This window comes from Saccopteryx bilineata, chromosome 2 (assembly GCF_036850765.1).
Source record: "Saccopteryx bilineata isolate mSacBil1 chromosome 2, mSacBil1_pri_phased_curated, whole genome shotgun sequence".
Classification (NCBI taxonomy): domain Eukaryota; kingdom Metazoa; phylum Chordata; class Mammalia; order Chiroptera; family Emballonuridae; genus Saccopteryx; species Saccopteryx bilineata.
Genome location: NC_089491.1, coordinates 290,537,812 through 290,556,954, shown reverse-complemented (window position 1 = coordinate 290,556,954; position 19,143 = coordinate 290,537,812). Strand labels below are relative to the sequence as shown.

Here is a 19,143-nt window from a genome sequence, read left to right as displayed (position 1 = left end):
CCAATGTCCTGCCAAGCAAAAGAACAGCGTCCCTTCCTTTCCTGTGGGTGCTCCCGGCCCCGGAGGGCTGGGATACTAGGGAAGCTGGCAATAAAAGACCACCTGGGGCCTCTTCTTCCAGCAACTGTGGTTCTACCAGAAGGTAGTTTGGGGGCTTTGACTTTCTAAAGTCTCTGTCCTAATGAGGTGGGTGAGGACACCCACGGGCCTCTCTGGAAGCAGCAAGTTCAACTTCTTGGTTCTATATGCTAAGGAGTCTCAGGAGGTGGAGCAAGGTCTATGGGAAGTTTCTCCCCCGTGTCCCATTGTGCACTTGGACAAGAAGCCCAGCACGGAGGAAGAGGACTTCGGCTCATGCCTACCCTGGGACAGAATACAGCAGCATGGAGGAGAGGGTCTGTCTTGACTGGGTCAGGTTGCTGGAGAGGGTCTGTCTTAACTGGGTCAGGTTGCTCGATGAAGCTAAAGACAAATACAGAGAAAAACCGCATCAGAACACAGGGCCCAGAGCCCAGACCTTCCCTAGAGGCCCTCAGCCGGGGGTGGGGGGGCGTCCCAGGACAGCTGCCAGGGACAAGCTGGGGGAAGCCGCAATGGTCCAGGGACTGTCAAGAGAGAGAGAGAGACCTGGCTTGGATGCAGCAATATATATATATATATATATATATATATATATATATATATATATATATATATATATATATATATATATATATATATTTTTTTTTTTTTTGTCCTAGAAGACATTTCATCTGGATGCACAGGTCACAATGCCAACCCCACTGAACCTGGGAAGTAAAATAAAGAGATGAGGCCAGATGAGCACTAGAAGCATCAGACTTTGGGGCTGTTTGGACCCTAGAGATCACGAGCAAGTGTTCCATGTTGACCCGCCTCCCCATTAAGCAATGAGGGGACATATGCAAATGGGAAGGTCAGGCAAGCTGGCATTTCAGACAAGCAGTATCCTCAACATGGAAATAGAAGCTGACAGTGGACAGAAGACAAGGGTTGGGAGAGACCACGCGGAAAACAGGGAAGCTTTCTGGCCTGGGAGTGGGACCGACTCCTCGCGGCTGCGGAGGAGGAAGAGAAAGGGTACAACATGGCCCCAGGACGGGAGGCTAGGACAGAGTCACCCTGTCATTGAGCAGCAGACTTTGATATCAGTGGGATTCCAACTCCAACTTACAATTTTGGACTGAACTTGCTATGACTGCCTCTCGCAGCTGAGGTCGCAACCATTCAAAACCTTTGAGCAAGGAGAATCTTAAGATGGTGTGGTCTCCTGGGAAGAAAGCAGGGGAAGCATTAAAAACCTTTATAGCAACACCCAACAAAAGAAATCTTGCTAAGTAAGCCAGAAAGCTCCTGTTTAACACTCCTTGGATTATAGGATGTTAATGATAGAATGTTTTCTAAATCCAAATGTCTGTATCTTAGATCAGGGGTCTGAGGCCACAGAAGGGAAGCAAGATTCTCAAACTACCTCAGCGCATGCAGGATGACTCTCCAGGCCTAGAGCCCAAGCAGCCTCACCCCTCCACTCAGGGTGTCCTGCTGACCTCTTCCAACTCTGACACCAGACACGGTTTTACTTCCCTGGAGCTCAGCATAGGAGATGAGCCAAAGACTGGGGGCTCTTTGGCTACCACTGGGGGCATTTTCTCATTCCTTGGAGTGGGTATCAGCTGCCCACCCTCCCTGCCCACCTCCCTCTCTTTTTCCTCTTACTGTTCCCCTCCCATCTCCCTATCCCCACCCTCATCCTAAATAAGCCCTTGCACCTGCAGGAGCATTGCGGCCCACATACTGAAAAGATTACAGTGTCTGTCTGCTGGTGTGACATTTCACAAGGCAGAGACATGGACAAGAAGCCATGTTCCTTGACCACAGTGGCAGCTGCAGCCAGGGAGGGGAGTGATTTGTTTTCCCTCTCAGGGGGTCAGAGGGGCAGGAGACAGGCTCTATAGCCAGAGTTGCTTCCCAGAGATGGATTGAGACTTCCAGGGCCCCAAAGAAGGGAGTGGCACACTTGTCTGTGGAGGCTGGAGTGGGGGCGGCGTGTGCACCTGGGAAAAAGGACACAAGCATCAAGTGTTGGCCGGTATGGGCTGACACAGCAGAAGGCTCATCCTGGGATGGTCAGCTGCTGTTTTTCTAGTGTGTGTGTGTGTGTGTGTGTGTGTGTGTGTGTGTGTGTGTGTGTGTGTGATAGAGACAGAGAGAGACAGAGAGAGGGACAGACAGGAAGGGAGAGAGATGAGAAGCGTCAATTCTTTGTTGTGGCACCTTAGTTGTTCACTGATTGCTTTCTCATATGTGCCTTGACTGACCAAGGGGCTACAGCAGAGCGAGTGACCCCTTGCTCAAGCCAGCGACCTTGGGCTCAAGCTGGTGAGCTGTGCTCAAAGCAGATGAGCCTGCACCCAAGCTGGCGACCTCGGGATTTTGAGCGTGGTTCCTCCGCATCCCAGTCCAACGGTCTATCCACTGCGCCACCGCCTGGTCAGGCTCAGCTGCTGTTTTACAAACTCCTGTCCTACCTCCACATTTTGTTCTGATGTTGGGACTGCTTCCTGGTGCCCAGACCTGTTCTCTTTGGTTTCCAGAACTTTCTGTCACAGAGACACCTAGCCTTGTCCTTGCTGGGTACTGCCCTGGGCACCTTCTTTCCTCTCTTTAAAGTTCCCTTTTGCTAAAATCCTGATCTCAGTGCAGGTATTGGAAAATGGACCAGGTTTAACTGCTCTGTGCAAAGAAAACATATCTCTATGTATCTTCAAGCACATGTATTTATAAACATATGAATAATATATAATGTGAATAATATGTAGTAAGAACGTATAATTAACAATATACTAATAATATATGAGTCTCTCAAAATCACATCACACAGAGAAAATCCTATTAACACTCTATGTCTGTTTTTTCCCATGCTTTCATAAAAGTTATATATAAATATATGCATAAAGATCTATATGCATGTGTATATATTTGCCATGATAAAATCATACCCTACATCCAATTTTTTCACTTATAACTATCACATAGTTTATGGAGCTAGTTGGAATGGGGGCCTCTTGAACAGCAGAAAAGCAGGTTACCACCTCCATGTCCCCACCACTGAGACTATGACCCTCACACCCAGAGGCATCGTGGGAGGTTACGCTGGGGAGCCGCCTATGGGGCAGGGGGTACCTTTCCCAGCACTGACAGCCACAGATAAAATATACTTTAATGCTTGTCTGAGGGCCAAGTTAACGAGATACCCACCCCACCCGCAAACACCCTCTGGGAGGCCTCCCAGTTGGTCCTTCAAGCCTTCGCTTTCCCCTGACAAGTCTTGTTTGCTAGAAGATGGGGCTGGGGGTCACAGTGGAGCTTCCTTACCTCCACTCGGGGGACAGTCCTTGTGCATGGACTTAGGACGAATTCTTCCATCGCTGAACTTCTTCCCCCTGAACTCTAAGTAAGAGCGGGTCGCCTTCCAGGAACAGAACCTGTGACAAGAATGGCTTCTGGTCATAAGAAGGAAACCACCTGTGGAGGAGACTGCAACAATGACCGCGGGGAATGGGGCCAGGAAGGGTCCTCTCAGAGAGTGGGGCTCCTGCAGAGAAGAGGAGAGCTTCTGCCTCCGGGGCTGCCTGGCTCCAGGAGGGCCCGGCGGGCAGTACGCGGTTACCTGGAACCACAGTGAGCGGGGTCTAGGAATCCGCTGTCCCCACCCCGGTGTGCTCACTTGAGCATCCGACTCTGAGACCCACCTCACCCTACCTGCTGCAGCCAGAGCATCTGAGTGGCCTCCCTCAGGTCCTGACGACCCCTGGTTTCCATCCTGTCCCCTACTGAGGGCCTCGAACCCCTCACCTCACTCCCTGCAGTGAAACCTGGCAGCTCGCGTGAACTCAGACTCACATCCTCACTACGGCCCGAGAACTGCTGCTCCATAGACACCCTCACAATGCTCTCCACCTCTTCCTCCTTGGCCCTGAACCGCTTGCTATCCCTTAGCCTGCCCTGAGACCGGACCCTCGGAGGTCTGTGTTGGCTTTATTTTCTATCCTGCCTTGGCTCTGGTGGTCTTTACTGCTGCCCTCCTGTCCGAGGGACAAACTACCCAATCACAGCTAGTTTCTCTCATTCCACTTGCTAAACTGGGTCTCCCTCCCGTCATGGACCTCCCAACATGCCAAGGATGCGTTCTTTATGATGCTTGAGCGACCAAGAGACCTGATTTCTAATCCACCTACCAAGTGGCACCACTTCCCCAGGCAAGTCCCTTAACCACTCTGAACCTCAGTTTCCTCATCTATAAAATAGGGATAATGATACTTTGCACTACCCACCTCACAGGGTGGTTGAGAGGTTGAGATAACAGAAGTGAGTACAGTTTGCACAACATGAAACTCTTCCTAAGTACTCAGGAAAGTAAAGGACCTGTTGCACGAGGAACAGGGATGAGGGACAGCTGAGCACTGACACCAGCCAGGAGCCGCATGTATTTCCCAGGGGTTTCTGATCTTCCAGAAAATTTCAGGATGAATTTCTATTTAGTCCTGGTTAGCAGAAGTAGACCCAAGTCTAGAATCAAGTGCTAGACCAGTGATTTTCAACCAGCAGTCCATGGATGGGGACACCAGAAATTTTGTGCTGGTCCCCGAAAGAGTTAACTACCCTGATGTTGTACAAAGATTATAGACTCAATGATCTTAGTCGCATTTGCTTATACTCAGGACATTTCTTTGCCTTAGTGGTCCCTAAAATAATAATTCTGTTTTCACCTGTCCCTAAGTGTAAAAAGGTTGAAAACCACTGTGCTAGATAATAGTTGGTGTTCAAAAGGCTCCATTGGTTACCTTGAAATTGGATTTTTTTTAAAAAAAAATTCTTTCAATCTTTAGAGATTTAAAAATTAAGGTTTGTGGATTGCTAAGCAACCTTAACACACTTCTGTTTTAAGCAAGTAAGTGTCGTGTGTGTGGGAGAGGGAAACCCCTAAGAACTGGAGTTACAATAATAATCCAAACATCCCAACTAGCCTAGTCTGGAACCATTTCAGCCAGTTGTCCTGTGGTCACTACCACCCAGGGCACTGCCGTTCCCCATGTGGAAGGGGTGAGCTGGAGCCATAGGGGACCACGGGCATGAATAACCAGCTGGAAGAACATAGGAGAGGCTCTGAGCCCGAGCTGTGACAGGGCAGGTTAGGACCCAGTGGTTGCATTTGGCCTGCAGATACTGTCTTTGTTTCAGTTTTGTTTTTGACCTTCACAATAGCCTCAGTGTGGTTTAGGTTTGAGTTGGTGGCCACATTTGCTACTTTAACCTTGGGAGATTAAGACAAGAACCTGAATTTCTAGCAACCTCTTGAAAATTGAAATGTCTAGCAACTATGCCCCTACTGGTTGTTATGAAATGTGGGCATAACAGAGCAAAACTTTTCTGGCTCCCTGTCCCCACGAAGTTCCTTAAGTATGAGCACAGTTGTGTCGGTCTTGACAGAGTTTCTCCCCAGTCGCATAGGTCCATTGGCACCCTTAGGTGAGGAACGTACGCCGAACACAACCTAGCGCCCTTGTTTCAAACGACCATGGGGAGAGTCGGAGCCAGGCGTCCTGATCCCCAGTGTCCCACGGCCTTCCCCTTCCGTCCTCTGAATCAGTGTTCAGGGTGGGCGTGTGTGGGACACAGCGTAGTAAGGAGGAGAAGGATACACTGTCTTGGTTCCCATGAATCTGGAAACTGCTGCAGAGAGCTACAGGAAGACAGGAAACTCTGCAGAAAGTCACACGTGTTTTCTTGACCGCGGGAGGGGAGCGGAGGTAGTTACCTTTTCCAGAAGTACATAATGACGGGGAAGACAGACATGATAGCCATGTGGAAGATGCCCCGATCCAGGTGGCCGTCTGAAATGGCAGCAAGGATGGCATCCTTCTGGGACTCGGAGATGTTCACCTGCCCGCAGAGTGGGAGCCCGTCACTGGCAGAGGCTCCAGGCAGGTAGAAAACCTTTCTCGGCCCCCACAACCTTGAAGACCACCCCCTCCTCAGGAGGCAGAAGCGTTTTGCGGGGCTGCTAAACAAAGGACACCTGGCTGACCCAGGACCTAGGCGGTGCCTGACAATGAGTTCTCAGGGTTCTTGTGGGGAAAATGCCCCGTGGCACAAAGCCAGGGAAGAGTGGCAGGCCCCCTTACCCTTAGCTTTGGAGGGATATCGGACTGCAGGTAGAGCTTTAGGATGATGTCAATCTTGGACTTCATCAGGATCACATCATTTTCGTTATAGGCCCGGTTGACTTGCAGCACACGAGCTGAACTCACCAAATTGTTAAATCTACAAAGAGGCAGCAAGTAGGAAATCGGCAAAAAGGAAAGCAGTGACTAATTAGGGCAGCCAGCCCAGACCTATTTCTGGCCTAAGGAAGACAGGGCTTAGTCCTGGACTAGGCTATGACTTCATTCCTTTGATCATAATTCATCTATTGGCAAATACTAATCGAGTGCCTGCCACATGTCAGATCATGTGCTAAGTGCTTCTCCAAATGTATTTCTTCATCACCAACTCCCTGATTTATCCCATCATCCCTTCCTTACCCATCCTGGCCCTCTGATGGCTTCGGGGCTAAGGGCTAACTTGGTGTTTCTCTGTACTGACCCCCTCACAATTACCACCAGTCTCTGGTGGTAATCATATATTACTTTTCTTTTTAAGCGCAAAAAAGAGACAGACAGACAGGAAGGGAGAGAGATGAGAAGCATCAGTTCTTCGTTGCGGCACCTTAGTTGTTCATTGATTGCTTTCTCGCAACATATCACTTTTGTTAATTGTTTTAACCATCATAAAATATACACAACATAACATTGAGCAGTTTAACCGTTTTTGAAGAGTACAGTTCAATAGCATTAAGTACATCCACATTGCTGTGTGATCCTCACCACCATCATCTCCAGAACCTTCTTCATCTTCCCAAAAGAAACTCCACATCCATTAAACACTAACTCCCATTCCCCTCCACACACACCTCTGGTAGCCCCCATTCTCCTTTCTGTCTCCTAGCAACATATTCTTTTAGTCAAATATCTGCCAATTATACTGGGCTAAGTACACAGCTGACTTCTCTCAGGCCATGTAAAATCTTAACAATTGAAAGTCCTCCTAAGAGTAGAACACCAGGTTTTCCCCCTATCCACTCATATAGTCAATCAACAAACATTTCTGAAGGGTTAACTCTGTGCCGGGCACAGTGCCAGGAATAGGGACTTCAGCAGTGATCACAATCAACAAAGTCTAGCTTTCTGGGGAGCTCACAGTCAGTGAGGGAAGAAGATGCCTAAACAAATAGGTGATAATTAAGTATCCAGGAGAGCTATGGAGACAGCAAAAGGTCATGCTCTGATGGGGGAGGGATGGGCACTGAGACACGAGCAATGAGAAGGAAAAGGACTCATTTGAGGCCAGCTCAGTGGGCGGGGAGGAGCAGTGTGCAGAGCCTTAGAGCCTGAGCCTGGGGAAGTGGCGAGGAACCGGAGGTGAGCTCCCAGATGCAGGTGGGTACCCCGAGATGCAGGTAGGTCCTGCTCACATAGAGCCATTTAGGCAGTGGGAGGATGTTGGGACTTGATACCAGTGGAAATGGGAAGCCCCTGGGACATTTTAGGCAGGAGAGGGCTCTAACTTGGTTGACACCATTCAAAGGCTCTGGGGCTGCTCTGTGCAGAGAACGGATTGTAATGAGCAAGCAAGCAAGCAGAGACAACGGTGACGGAATTGCAGCAGCAGCTGAAGGCTGTTCACTCTGGTGTTCCTTTCATTCCCCACTTGCCTCCCCTTTGCACACACTTAAAAAAGCCCCCCCCAAAAAGCTCACTAACCCCTCCTCATTTTTCAAACTTCAGCATGGGTGCCCTGTCTCCCGAGAACCCACACCTGAGGACTCGGTTGTCTACGTGCACTTCCTGACTTGACCATAATACCTAGCATCCCACTTCCTACCTTAATCTGTGTCTTTTCTGCCATCCCCGTTTCTGTGGGATCTTGGAAATAGAGAGCATGTCTTACTGGTATTTTTTTTGTATCTTCAATGCAACATCCAAGGCCAAGAATAATCGAGCAACCAATCAGCGTCTGTGGAACTGAGCTAAGTCCCTGACTGAAGTGCAGTAGAAAAACTCCTACCCTGAACTGCTGTGCCCAGGTACCAGTGCCCGGCATTTCAGAAAGCCACCTGCAGGCAGGCAGACTGTACACAGCTGGGGCCCCCTTAGCACATGCTCACACTGTTCCAACCAGTTGAGACAGTACTGAGAGTACTTCGTGCTTCTTCCTAAATATTTCTGCCCAAAAAACTTTGTACTTGTGACTATAATTCAGTGGTTCTCAACCTTTCTAATGCTGTGACCCCGCAATACAGTTCCTCATGTTGTGGTGACCCCAAACCAAAAAATAATTTTGGTGGCTACTTCATAACTGTAATTTTGCTACAGTTATGATTTGGAATGTAAATACCTGATATGCATTATGTATTTTCTGATGGCTTTAGGCAACCCCGCTGGGGTCGCGACCCACAGGTTGAGAACCGCTGCTATAATTCATAATTTATGAAAAGTAAGAAAAGAGTAAACATGCAAATAAAGATATTGGCTGTTTCTGAGAAAACAAATTGGTGAAATGCTTTGGAAGATTCCAATAATAAAGGCAAGTTGCTTTTTTTAAAAAACAAATAAACTGCTATTTAGTCAGGTGTGGCAAGGCACTTTCAAACAATGAAAAAAGAGCACATATAAAAATCTAGAAGGATGAAGGTGCCTTGAGTAATAACCTTTACGTTCTTGCTCTACTTGAACGAGAGAAAAATTGGAATTAGATAGTTTTCTAGGGATAGCATGTACAAGAAAAATATGTAGACTCCCCCACACACAATTAGTGCAATGGTTTTGGCTTTACATCAAAAGTTTGACAGGTGAACAAATGTACATTAATATGTTTTAACTTAAAAATACCTATTTAATCTCATGCACGCGCGCACACACAGTTTACTTACTATTCAATACAATCCCTTGCTTTAACGAATTGGTCCAACAGTGCTACATAAGAGGCTTTCTTTCCATCGTGTTAATAAGTAACAAAACGAAAGGGCCCCACGTCCTGGATATAACTGCATTTCACTATTGGGAACTCCAAAATACTGAAGAGCTTTAGGACTCAAAGGAAAGAATGGTGGCAATGATACAGTGACAGCAGTCAGTGGGAGTCTGTGAAATCACTGTGTTACTCACAGGCCACTCAGTCTTTGCCGGGAGATACCAAGTGAGCACCGAAAGCTGGAGGGGAAGGCAAGATGGGAAACTTACTTCTCCATTTCAGAAAAGAAGTGTAAATCGTTGATGGCAAAGTTGACAGTGATCATCTTGTGGCCAAATATACGGCGCTTTGCAAGGATTATATCTCCATTCTCATCCGCACTCCGGACATTTGTGTGATATGGGGACAGGTGTCCTGATATGTTTGATGGCGTAGCGATATCTGAAAGAGAAAGAGGAAGGGAATACCATCTAGCTTGAGCAAGTGTCTCTGAAGCCTGAAGCCTTCAATCTGGGCAGAACTAAAATGAAGACAGGAAACAGTGAACCCCAATTTCCTGAACTGGACCATCCTCTTCCCGATTTTAGGATTCTGTGCAGACCTAGAAATCATTCCTTCCTATTTTGCCTGCCTAACTTGCTCATGCCTGAAAATTCAATGTCATGTCATTTTCTGAGAGAAGTCTTTGCTGACCGTCTCCCTTGACTAATTAGGGTCTCTCTGCAACTATTATTGGGATCACTCACCACAATTATGTAATAATAGCAAGAATACTAGCTCACCCTGTTATAGAACTTACTATTACCAGGAATAGTTTTAAGATGTTTTATATATGTATATCGACTCACTTAATCTTCACAACAACTCTATGAGACAGTCACAATTATTTCCATTCTACAGATGAGAAGCCTGAGGTATAAAGTCACTGTCACAAGGTCCTTCAGTTATAAAGTGCCAGATTCAAACGCAGAAGATCTGGCTCCCACATCTATCTATGGCTCTCTTTTTTTGCCTTGCCTTCAAAACTGGAGGTGTCCTGGGGGCAGATTTTATGCTGCACATTCACTGCTGTACCCCCAGCACCCTGCAAAGTGCCTGCCACATTCTCAGAGAGCGTGTTGAATGAATGAATGAATGAATGAATGAATGAAATAATTCAATAAGTCTCTACTGCAAACACACAAACAACATAAGGAAATAGTTTTGTAAAATGTGATATCTCACACTGCTTTAAACTGGTCATTCTCCACCCTTTCTGGCTCCCTGAGCAGAAGCTACTGGGCTCAGATCCTGTCCATGCAGGCCTGGGCTTGGCTCTGCTCCCAGGACCTGGGCTCCTTGCTGGACCCCGGGCTAAGGCAGGTAGGAACGACACAGAGCCATAGCTCTGCAGCTTCTTATCTGGGCTAGCCCTGTTGCTGACGTCTCAACAACCAAGGGGAGTGAACAGAGATGTGACTTACTTTCCTTGTTATTGTGTATTTCCTTGTGAAGATAATCTTCAAATTCCTTTTGCGTACTGACATTAGACATAAATCTGCGGTACTTGCAAAAGCTCCTGATAAAGCTGACCATTTTCAGCCAGGCTCTCTTCTGGGGAAAGAGAGAGGGGTACGACACAGTCATTAGTACAGCTGCTGTTCGCTGAGAGCCAGCTACGCGCTGGAACTCGACATTCGTTACATGCAATCCTCACAACACCTCCTCTAAAAGGAATAATTTTAAGCTCCAATTCAAAGCACAGGAAACTCAGGTCAGAGAAATTGTATAACCTTCCCCAGATTAAGCAGCTGCTGGATAGAAGATTCCGGCTTCAACCAGGCGTGTCTGGGACCATTGGTAATGCTCTTTCTAATACCGTCTTTCAACAGTGAAGATTTGAGATGCCGTGATTGGAAGAGGTGTGAGTGCTAAAAACAGGAAGAAACAGAGGACAGAGATAAGCGTGACTCACAAGAAGGGAATAAGGGCTTGGGCAGATTTTGAAATGTTGAAATAATAAAATAAGTTAAAGCATTTCTAAGCATTAAAAAATAATTAAATGCACACACTCACACCACATGCGTGTGCACACACACAAGTTCAAAGTTTCTTTGTAGATACTGAGTGAACACTCTCCAGTTCATTAACCCCTTGAGAAATTATACCGAGAGCCAGAAGGTATCTTGTTGACCCAGTTTACTTGTCTCACTCAACAGACAGGGACCTCAACAGCAGCTTGGCTTCAGAGAGCTGGTGTAAGTACAGAAATCACTGGATTTCAGATTGAAAACTTGGGAGTCGGGAGCCTTGCTCTACCCGAACTGTGTAGCCTGGGTCAACGTACTTAACCTGCATGTCCATATCTCTATGCGTATGATAAAAACTGTAGCCTTCATGGTGTGATGATATCTGAAAGCCCTAAAACACAGTGCTTGGCACAAAGTAGGCATACACACATATTCACTTTTTAAAAAATCTTTTCTTATCTAACAGCAACAGGACGATCTGAAGCAAAAGCAAAGCACCCTGGTTCTCTCTGAATTAAACCCTTTCTCTCCGAATTAAACGATCATTCCTGGTACACTGACACAGAGTTTGTTCATATATGGAAGAAATAAAAAGAGATAAGGCTGAGGAAGCCCATTTTCACATCTGGAGAACTGGGTCAATGGGCACGGGCGTTATCATCAGAAATATTGGGGCATGATCTTTGGAGTCAGAGTGGGGCTCAAGTTTTTTCTGATATGAAAAACTCCATAATACATTGAGGAAATGATTATTTCAGAGATTGTTTAAGATTAGTTGTATTTTTTTTCTCAAAACATGTGAAGACTTTCCTGAATAATGCACCTCTCTTCTCTTTCTTCCCTTTTGATCTCCTCCAGTGGGAGAAAGAATGAGTTGGATGAATGATGAGCTTGGAAGGAGAGGCGGGCATGGTCTGCTGTCAGCCCCCTGCATTCTCTCTGAGACGGGCTTGTCTGCAGGACACGCATTCTAGCTTGTCCTTCCTCCCCCAGCAAGGGGCTCAGCAGGGTAAGTGGAGGCCTAAATTGTTCCATTATTCTATAGTGACTGGACATGCAACTTTAACTTGGGTGCAGAGAGAAGATTATCAAACGCCGTTGAGTTCATGGTCAATCCATGTCTTTGAAAGTAGCTTTCCATTAAAAAACAAAACAAAACAAAAAGCCTGACCAGGCAGTGGTGCAGTGGATAGAGCATTGGACTGGGATGCAGAGGACCCATGTTTGAAACCCTGAGGTTGCTGGCTTGAGTGTGGGCTCATCTGCTTGAGCACGGGCTCACCAGCTTGAGTGAGGGGTTGCTGGCATGAGCGTGGAATCATAGACATGACCCCATGGTTGCTGGCTTGAGCCCAAAAGTTGCTGGCTTGAAGTTCAAGGTCACTAGCTTGAGCTCAAGGTTGCTTGCTTGGGCAAAGGGTCACTTGCTCTGCTGTAACCCCGTGGTCAAGGCACATATGAGAAAGCAATCAGTGAACAACTAAGGAGCTGCAACGAAAAATTGATGCTTCTCATCTCTCTCCCTTCCTGTCTGTCTGTCCCTATATGTCCCTCTCTCTGACTCTCTCTCTGTCTCTGTCAAAACAAAAAACAAAAACCAACCCCAAAAAACAACCTGACATTCTGATCTCCATGAGTCTCTCTGCCTGTCACAAAGACAGTAAAGAGAAAGACTGCCCTCAAATTCCCACTGTAACAATTTCTCTGAGACTCAGATTCCTCCTTTGTAAATGGGGTTTTAAAAACCTACCCCAAAGGGTAGTTGTTTTTGGTGACTGAATAAGCTAGCAGTGAGACTCTTTTGTATGGTTGGCAATGTCTGGGCAGTTGTTTTCGTATCCCCAGTGTCTTGCCTTCACTGGCTTCCTCACTGACCTGGGAGCCGTGGAGGTGAGTGGTTGTCCCCTTCGAGGTCTTCCTGGGCACTGTCTGTGTTCTGGTGTGCGTTTCCTGAGGGGAAGCTGGGAACAGCTCTTGGTAATCTTCAAACCTGCCAGGAGGAAGCCAAGGATGTCAAACAAGGCCAACGCCGGGCACTTTGAAAGTAACAGTCAACGCAAAGCTATCTCTGCTTTTGGAGGAGGTTGAAGTAGAAATCTGGGAATGCTGAGATACTCAAAAAATACTCTTCTTCCCATTTCAATCCTTTGTCCTTCCCCATCAATACCACAGTGTTCCTTGTTCAGGCAAATGAGCAGAAGTGTGTGTGTGTGTGTTCGCGCATGCAGGTAGGTAAGTAGGTAAGAGGGTTCAAGATAAGTCTGGCTTTTCTTTGGTAGAGAGGTTCTGGCAATGAACTGTGAGTGGATTATGAGACTCCTTGAGTCACATGGTCTTTAGGAGCCAACCAGCCGCTCTGGAAAAGCTCACTGGGCAACACTCACCACTTTTTCTCCAGAGACTTCATGACAAAGCTCTGGAGCTCTAACAGTGCAGCTATGCTGACATGGTGCATCTGAGAGATCTCTTTGATGATAGGGGCATCACATTGCAGCATTTCTTCTGAAAACAACAGAGAAGAGGGGTGAAGGAAGGAGAGAGAGTGAGAGGAGCCATCGTCTCTATGTCTACCACTTCTGAGGCAGCTGGTATTTTTTTCATCTTAGAGTTTTACAGTCCCTTATTCTCAGTCTGGTTAGACTCTGACCTCTCCATAATTTGTTTGAAACTCTCAAACACATCTTTGGAATGTTACATGCAAGTGTGTTTGTAGAGAAAATACTGCCTTATCCTAGGTTAGTTCCACTCAAATCTCATATTAGTGAGTAAGGGGAGCCCATGCTAAAAAGACTCATTTCTGCAGCTAGTTTAAAGTTTTTGGTTTAGGAAGATAGCAGAAGAAAAAGGATTAAAGTTATTTGTTGGGGCAGATGGGAAATCCAAGATTACAAACAAGCACTGAAAGGGCAATACAATTTTTGTTCAAAGACGTTCACTAACAACTTGAAAACTCACCAGGGACAGGACCTGCTGACTCTTCCTTCTCTTCCAGCTCACTTACAACAATGTACAGGACTTGATATCCCCAGACTTCACAAATAAATATTTCTTAAAAGATTTACCAATTCTACCTCTCTTTCTATTTTTATAAAATCTATAACCTCATCTTGGTTTACAACAAGCAACACACACACACACACACACACACACACCCATATGTTCATCTGTGTCAAAATAAGAGGCTTTATCTTTATTACTTTGCTATAGATTTGCTCATCCCCTTTTGTTTGCCTCCAGACTTATGCGTTAATACAACACACACTTGTATGGGTTAATACAATGCAACATCTGCTTCTAGTTAAATGAATTGACATGGGTCCCGCCATAGGCAAGAAAACAAGACAATATTTATGAGGATTTTCAGGGAGATAGTGCTGCTTCCTGGCACAACCATCTTTATAACCTATGAGTGGTGGACACTCCAACTTTGCATATAGCTCACTCTCGCTTTTGTAGATAACACCATTCTACTCAGATAACTTGAGTTGGGATTCAGGTCCCACCAACTAGATAAGTTAGTTACTGTATTTCCTCTGTTTCCCTTTCCTCACGAGTCAAGTAGGGACATTTATCCCTGTTGTATAGAGATTAAATCAGGATTGAATAAAATTAAACGAGAGCCCATATAGCACAGATAATTGCAGTGTCTTGCATTTGGCTTCCTTTACTAGTAATATACTATATATAGATTCATTAGTCTCTGCTTGCACTGTCCTTCTTAATTTTTGTCTCAATACTGCCCCATGTGGCTGCCACTCTGTTCTGCTCTCTCAAGAGGACTCATTTAAGACAGCCTCTTTTCCAGACTCTTCCAAGATACTAAAGGGAGAAGCAAACAGTATCAGGAGAAGAGGCTGCATACCTGGAGAGATTTTTCCATGGAAAAAAGTCTTGACTATATTTTCAATGAGAGACTTTCGGATCTTTTCATTCATCTCAGCGCTGACCTTCTGTACGGCTATCAGGAACTGCAAGGGGCCCTCAGCCTTTTGTTCTTTGAGGAACTCCATGAAGAACTCCAAGTGGTGTGCATTGAGGAGGATTTCTGTCAGGTTCCTGGAAAAGAAGAAAGCATCATTGGTGGAGAGATTGAGGTGCTGACCCTGGATTCCACTCCAGTTAGGGAATGCGGGAGGGCTTCTCCCAGGCAACGGGGCCCTTAACCACATGTGAAGCTCAGGGTATATGAATTGGTTATTCTGTTTTCTTGGAGGTAAGTTTTTATGTATCCATCCTAAGCCTGGTCCTGTCATTTGACGACCCCACTGGAAGGGGAGGGGGCCTATGTTACCATCATTTTTGTTTAACTGAAATTTTGGATGATACAATTTATAGAGTTCTAAAATCTTTTGACAGTTTTGTCCACTTTTACTATAGTTTTTGTAGGGAGACACTTTTTGAGGGTTTTACTCTCCCATTCCAGATGTTTAATTCCGCACCATCAGTGTTTTTAAAAAGTCTGTATCTTCCCTTATATAATATATCTACTCTGTCAACCTCAGGCCTTTAATGTCACTTACAGTAACAATTACAACAACCTTTCAGCTATTATTTCTGCCTTCAGTCTGAGTCTCTGACTCCTCATACTATACTGCTCACAAATCTTAGGGGGTATTTCAAAAAAAATGAAGCTATAAAGTATTCCCTAATTTCTGTGAGCATAATTAGGGGATATCTCAAAATGAATATGAAGCAATAAAATATTCCCTAATTTTTGTGAGCAGTGTATCATTGCTATTTCTCTCAGAGCAATATTTTAAAAGTCCATATAATAGGTATTTTTGCTACTCCTGTTCTAACCAACCCCATGAATCCTTCTTGCTATTGGAACAATATATATTCCTTCATAAGTCACTCAAGACCTTCTTTCAGTTGTTTTAGTCTCAATCTAACTTTCTAATTATAGGTTTCATGTCCCTTCTCCCCATGCATCCTGTGCTTGAACCCCACTGGACTAGTTCCAAGTCTCCAAGTACCACTTTCATAGTTCTGAGTGTATCTCTTTGTGTCATTTCTTCAGCTTGGAAGGTTTGGGCCTACCCACACAATTCTCCCATTTCTTTGCAATTGAATTCCTATACGCAGGTCAGGGCCTCTTTTGACACTCTAACTTTTCCTAATGCTACTCAAAATTTCCTCCTTCCATTATACTCTCTTAGTAATTAGTCAATCTTTTATCATTACATTTTAATGTCAGTGTTGTAGTTTATTTAGTTATATATTTGAGTAAGGGCAAAGATGATGTCCTTTTGGGGGGTACCATGAGCATCTACAGAGTGTCTGGGACACAGCATGTGCTCAGTAACTGTTTATTACTTTGAATTTGGGCTGGGGTCAAGGTTTAAGAGAGCTGCAACTGTGGTATACCTGGGCCATTCTGCTGTGGTTTTAACTGAACATATAAAACTGAACTATATAACCATGCAAATTCCCTTTAAGTTTAATGATCTTGTACATAAATGATTTAGAAAAGACTTCTGTGATATTAATATTTAACTAAATTGGAAAATAGGTCTTTCTACAGACATAGCGAAAAAGTGGTAAATAGTACAAATTGGAATACCAAAAGAAATAAAAAATTGAATGAACCTCAGGGATTAATTTCAGTTTCTTGAAAGGGAAGAAGATCTCTCTAGAGTAGTTAAAAGAGACAGAGGACTTATCACTCCCTATGAATGTTAACAGTAATAGAAAACATACTTCTGGGAACATTCTCTATGTAAATATTCTGTCAGTGACTTTGATTACCAAATTTGTACGTGTTAATATATCCCTTGCCTCTGTAAGAGAACTTTCTAGATAGCTAGTCATTAATAGAGAGTTACTGAATTTAAAAAAATGAATAAGTGAATGAATGAATGAATGAATGAATGAGTGGCGTGGCTTACAAGAAAATTATAGTCAAGAAGGTAAAAAACATATCTAAAAGATAAAAAGCAGTATAAAATAATACGTGGTAAGTGCTTGGGGTTGTATGTTAGGGATTTAGTGTTTCAGAAAGGAAGGGAGTTATGCATTTGGAGAACTTCTTAGGTAGTAGTAGCATTTGGACCAAGAAAAGTGGAACAGGTGAGTGGGCACTCCTGAAAGAAAAGGCCGTTGAGTATTTGTCTAGGGGTGGAACCTTGACAGGGGCTGACTCTAGGATTGATCATACGGGGGGAGAGACAGGAAGTAAGGAACCAGTTGGGAGACTACTACCGTAGTACACAATCCAGAAAACACAAGTATGAAAGGATGCATATACAAAGTTTTTTTATGGTACCACTGAGAGCAATGAAAAATTAAAGACAGTATGAATGTTAATGAAAAATGCTTAAATACAATCATGCTATAGCCATACTATGGGAGGAGGTAGACCTTGACATACTGTCAGGAAAGGGTGTCTATGATAGGTTATGTTGAAAAAGTCATTGTATAATGTATTTTGCATGGTGCCAGGTTTTGAAAATAAAAAAATGATTTACAATGCTAAGTATGCCTGTGCATGCAGGTGTGACGTGTGGAAAAGGATCTGGAAACTAACATACAGAAGATGAAGTCCATGCTGAATCCCAGGACCTATGTCTTACCTGGGTTTTAGCGAAGGCTTCCTGACAAAAGATATCTTTTTAGAGAAGGACAATTTCTTTTGGGAGAATGAGCGTGTCCTTGGTTCTCTGAAAATTTCCACTGGAGAATCTAGTTAAAAATCACAAAGTTGGGCAACACCATGTTATAAAGAATACTGCAGAGAAGAAGAAGGGACGAAACAGTAGTGACATTTACCAGACACTGACTGTGCCTGGAAAAACCAGTCCCCCAGTTGCTGCCGTCTCAGGCCATTAGTGCTAGGGATGCACAGGCCATTAGTGCATAAGAAACTTAGGGATGATTTTAACCCCTGGCACTAATATCAGCCCAGACTGTTATTTAAGTCTCTTGGCTATTAGGCCTGGAGCCCACCTTCCTCAGAAGACTGCTGAGACCTTGTCCATTATACTTCTCCTTATCATCAACACCAAATGGCTTCCTTCCCCCAATCAACCATTTTTACTGGACCACAGTCGCCATGACAGTCTTTCCGGACAACTCTGCTATCCCATCCTGAACTCTTCCACTTGCCCTCTGGAACTCCTGCTTTGTAACTGGCAAACCCTCCCAGATTCTTGTTTGACCTGTTTGTTAAGAGCTCCCTCCCCTTGGGGCTTTATCAGACACCGTTCCCTTTCCTGAGGGCGCGGCTTCTGCAGCACGCCTTCAAGGAGTATTCTGTCCCACCATCCACAATTCAGAGTGAGTGTCTGGTTCCCTGTTGCTATTTACAAACTATTTCAAATATATGTTAGAACATAACTACTGAAGAATGATAGACTCCCAGACTTTTAGTATGTGAAGAGACCTTTGAGGTTGTTAATATTGTAGGAGAAAACAAAGACTTTCTCAAGGGCAGGGATGGTATACTACTCATCTCACTCCTCCAGAAATTAGAACATGGCCTGGTTATACTCAATCCTTTAAACTACTTATTAAATAGGATGTACCTCATCCCAACAGGAAACTTTTGTATCATTTGGTAATTCTTACAGTGACAGACAGCATACAAAAGGATGGAAAACAATAGAAATATATACTGGATCTAATGTATAATTGAATAGGTGAAAAAGAAAATCCAGACTAGGGAACACCGGACATCAAAAAAAAAGAAAGGAAAAAAGGAAGGAAGGGAGGGAGGGAGGGAAGAGGGAGGGAGGGAGGAAGGAAAAAAAACCTATGAAACCTCCCAATAAAAAGAACCCTAGAAATGCTGGATTAAAAATGTAAAGCCAGAAGCCAAGGCCAGGGCCACCATCAGAGCAGCCCAGCCCATGCAGGTTCCCACTGGATTTGGACAGTCGGTAAAGAAACAACGGAGCCAAAAACTGATGGGCTGTCATCTTTAATTCTAGCTTGCACCCGGCGGGCAAGTAAAAATACACACTGGGCTCCAAAACCCAGTCACATTCAGTGCTCACAAAGCTACTGATTTATCCAAGTTTCCTAGAATCAAAGGTTTCTAGTTCAC

At 44.8% G+C, this 19,143-nt stretch overlaps 1 protein-coding gene across 1 annotated transcript in view; it reads right to left on the bottom strand.

Annotated features, from left to right (window-relative positions):
• Nucleotides 1-358: 358 nt before the first annotated feature.
• RGSL1 (regulator of G protein signaling like 1) overlaps nucleotides 359-19,143 on the bottom strand; it is a 36,877-nt gene continuing 18,092 nt past the window's right edge. Inside the window, exons 10-20 of the mRNA XM_066257023.1 lie at nucleotides 17,672-17,780; nucleotides 14,962-15,155; nucleotides 13,484-13,601; nucleotides 12,975-13,089; nucleotides 10,554-10,683; nucleotides 9,360-9,531; nucleotides 6,204-6,342; nucleotides 5,837-5,961; nucleotides 3,394-3,503; nucleotides 1,183-1,288; nucleotides 359-419 (exon numbers count right to left, since the gene is read on the bottom strand). Coding sequence (XP_066113120.1) covers nucleotides 359-419; nucleotides 1,183-1,288; nucleotides 3,394-3,503; nucleotides 5,837-5,961; nucleotides 6,204-6,342; nucleotides 9,360-9,531; nucleotides 10,554-10,683; nucleotides 12,975-13,089; nucleotides 13,484-13,601; nucleotides 14,962-15,155; nucleotides 17,672-17,780 — 1,379 coding nt within the window. The remainder of the gene's footprint in view (nucleotides 420-1,182; nucleotides 1,289-3,393; nucleotides 3,504-5,836; nucleotides 5,962-6,203; nucleotides 6,343-9,359; nucleotides 9,532-10,553; nucleotides 10,684-12,974; nucleotides 13,090-13,483; nucleotides 13,602-14,961; nucleotides 15,156-17,671; nucleotides 17,781-19,143) is intronic.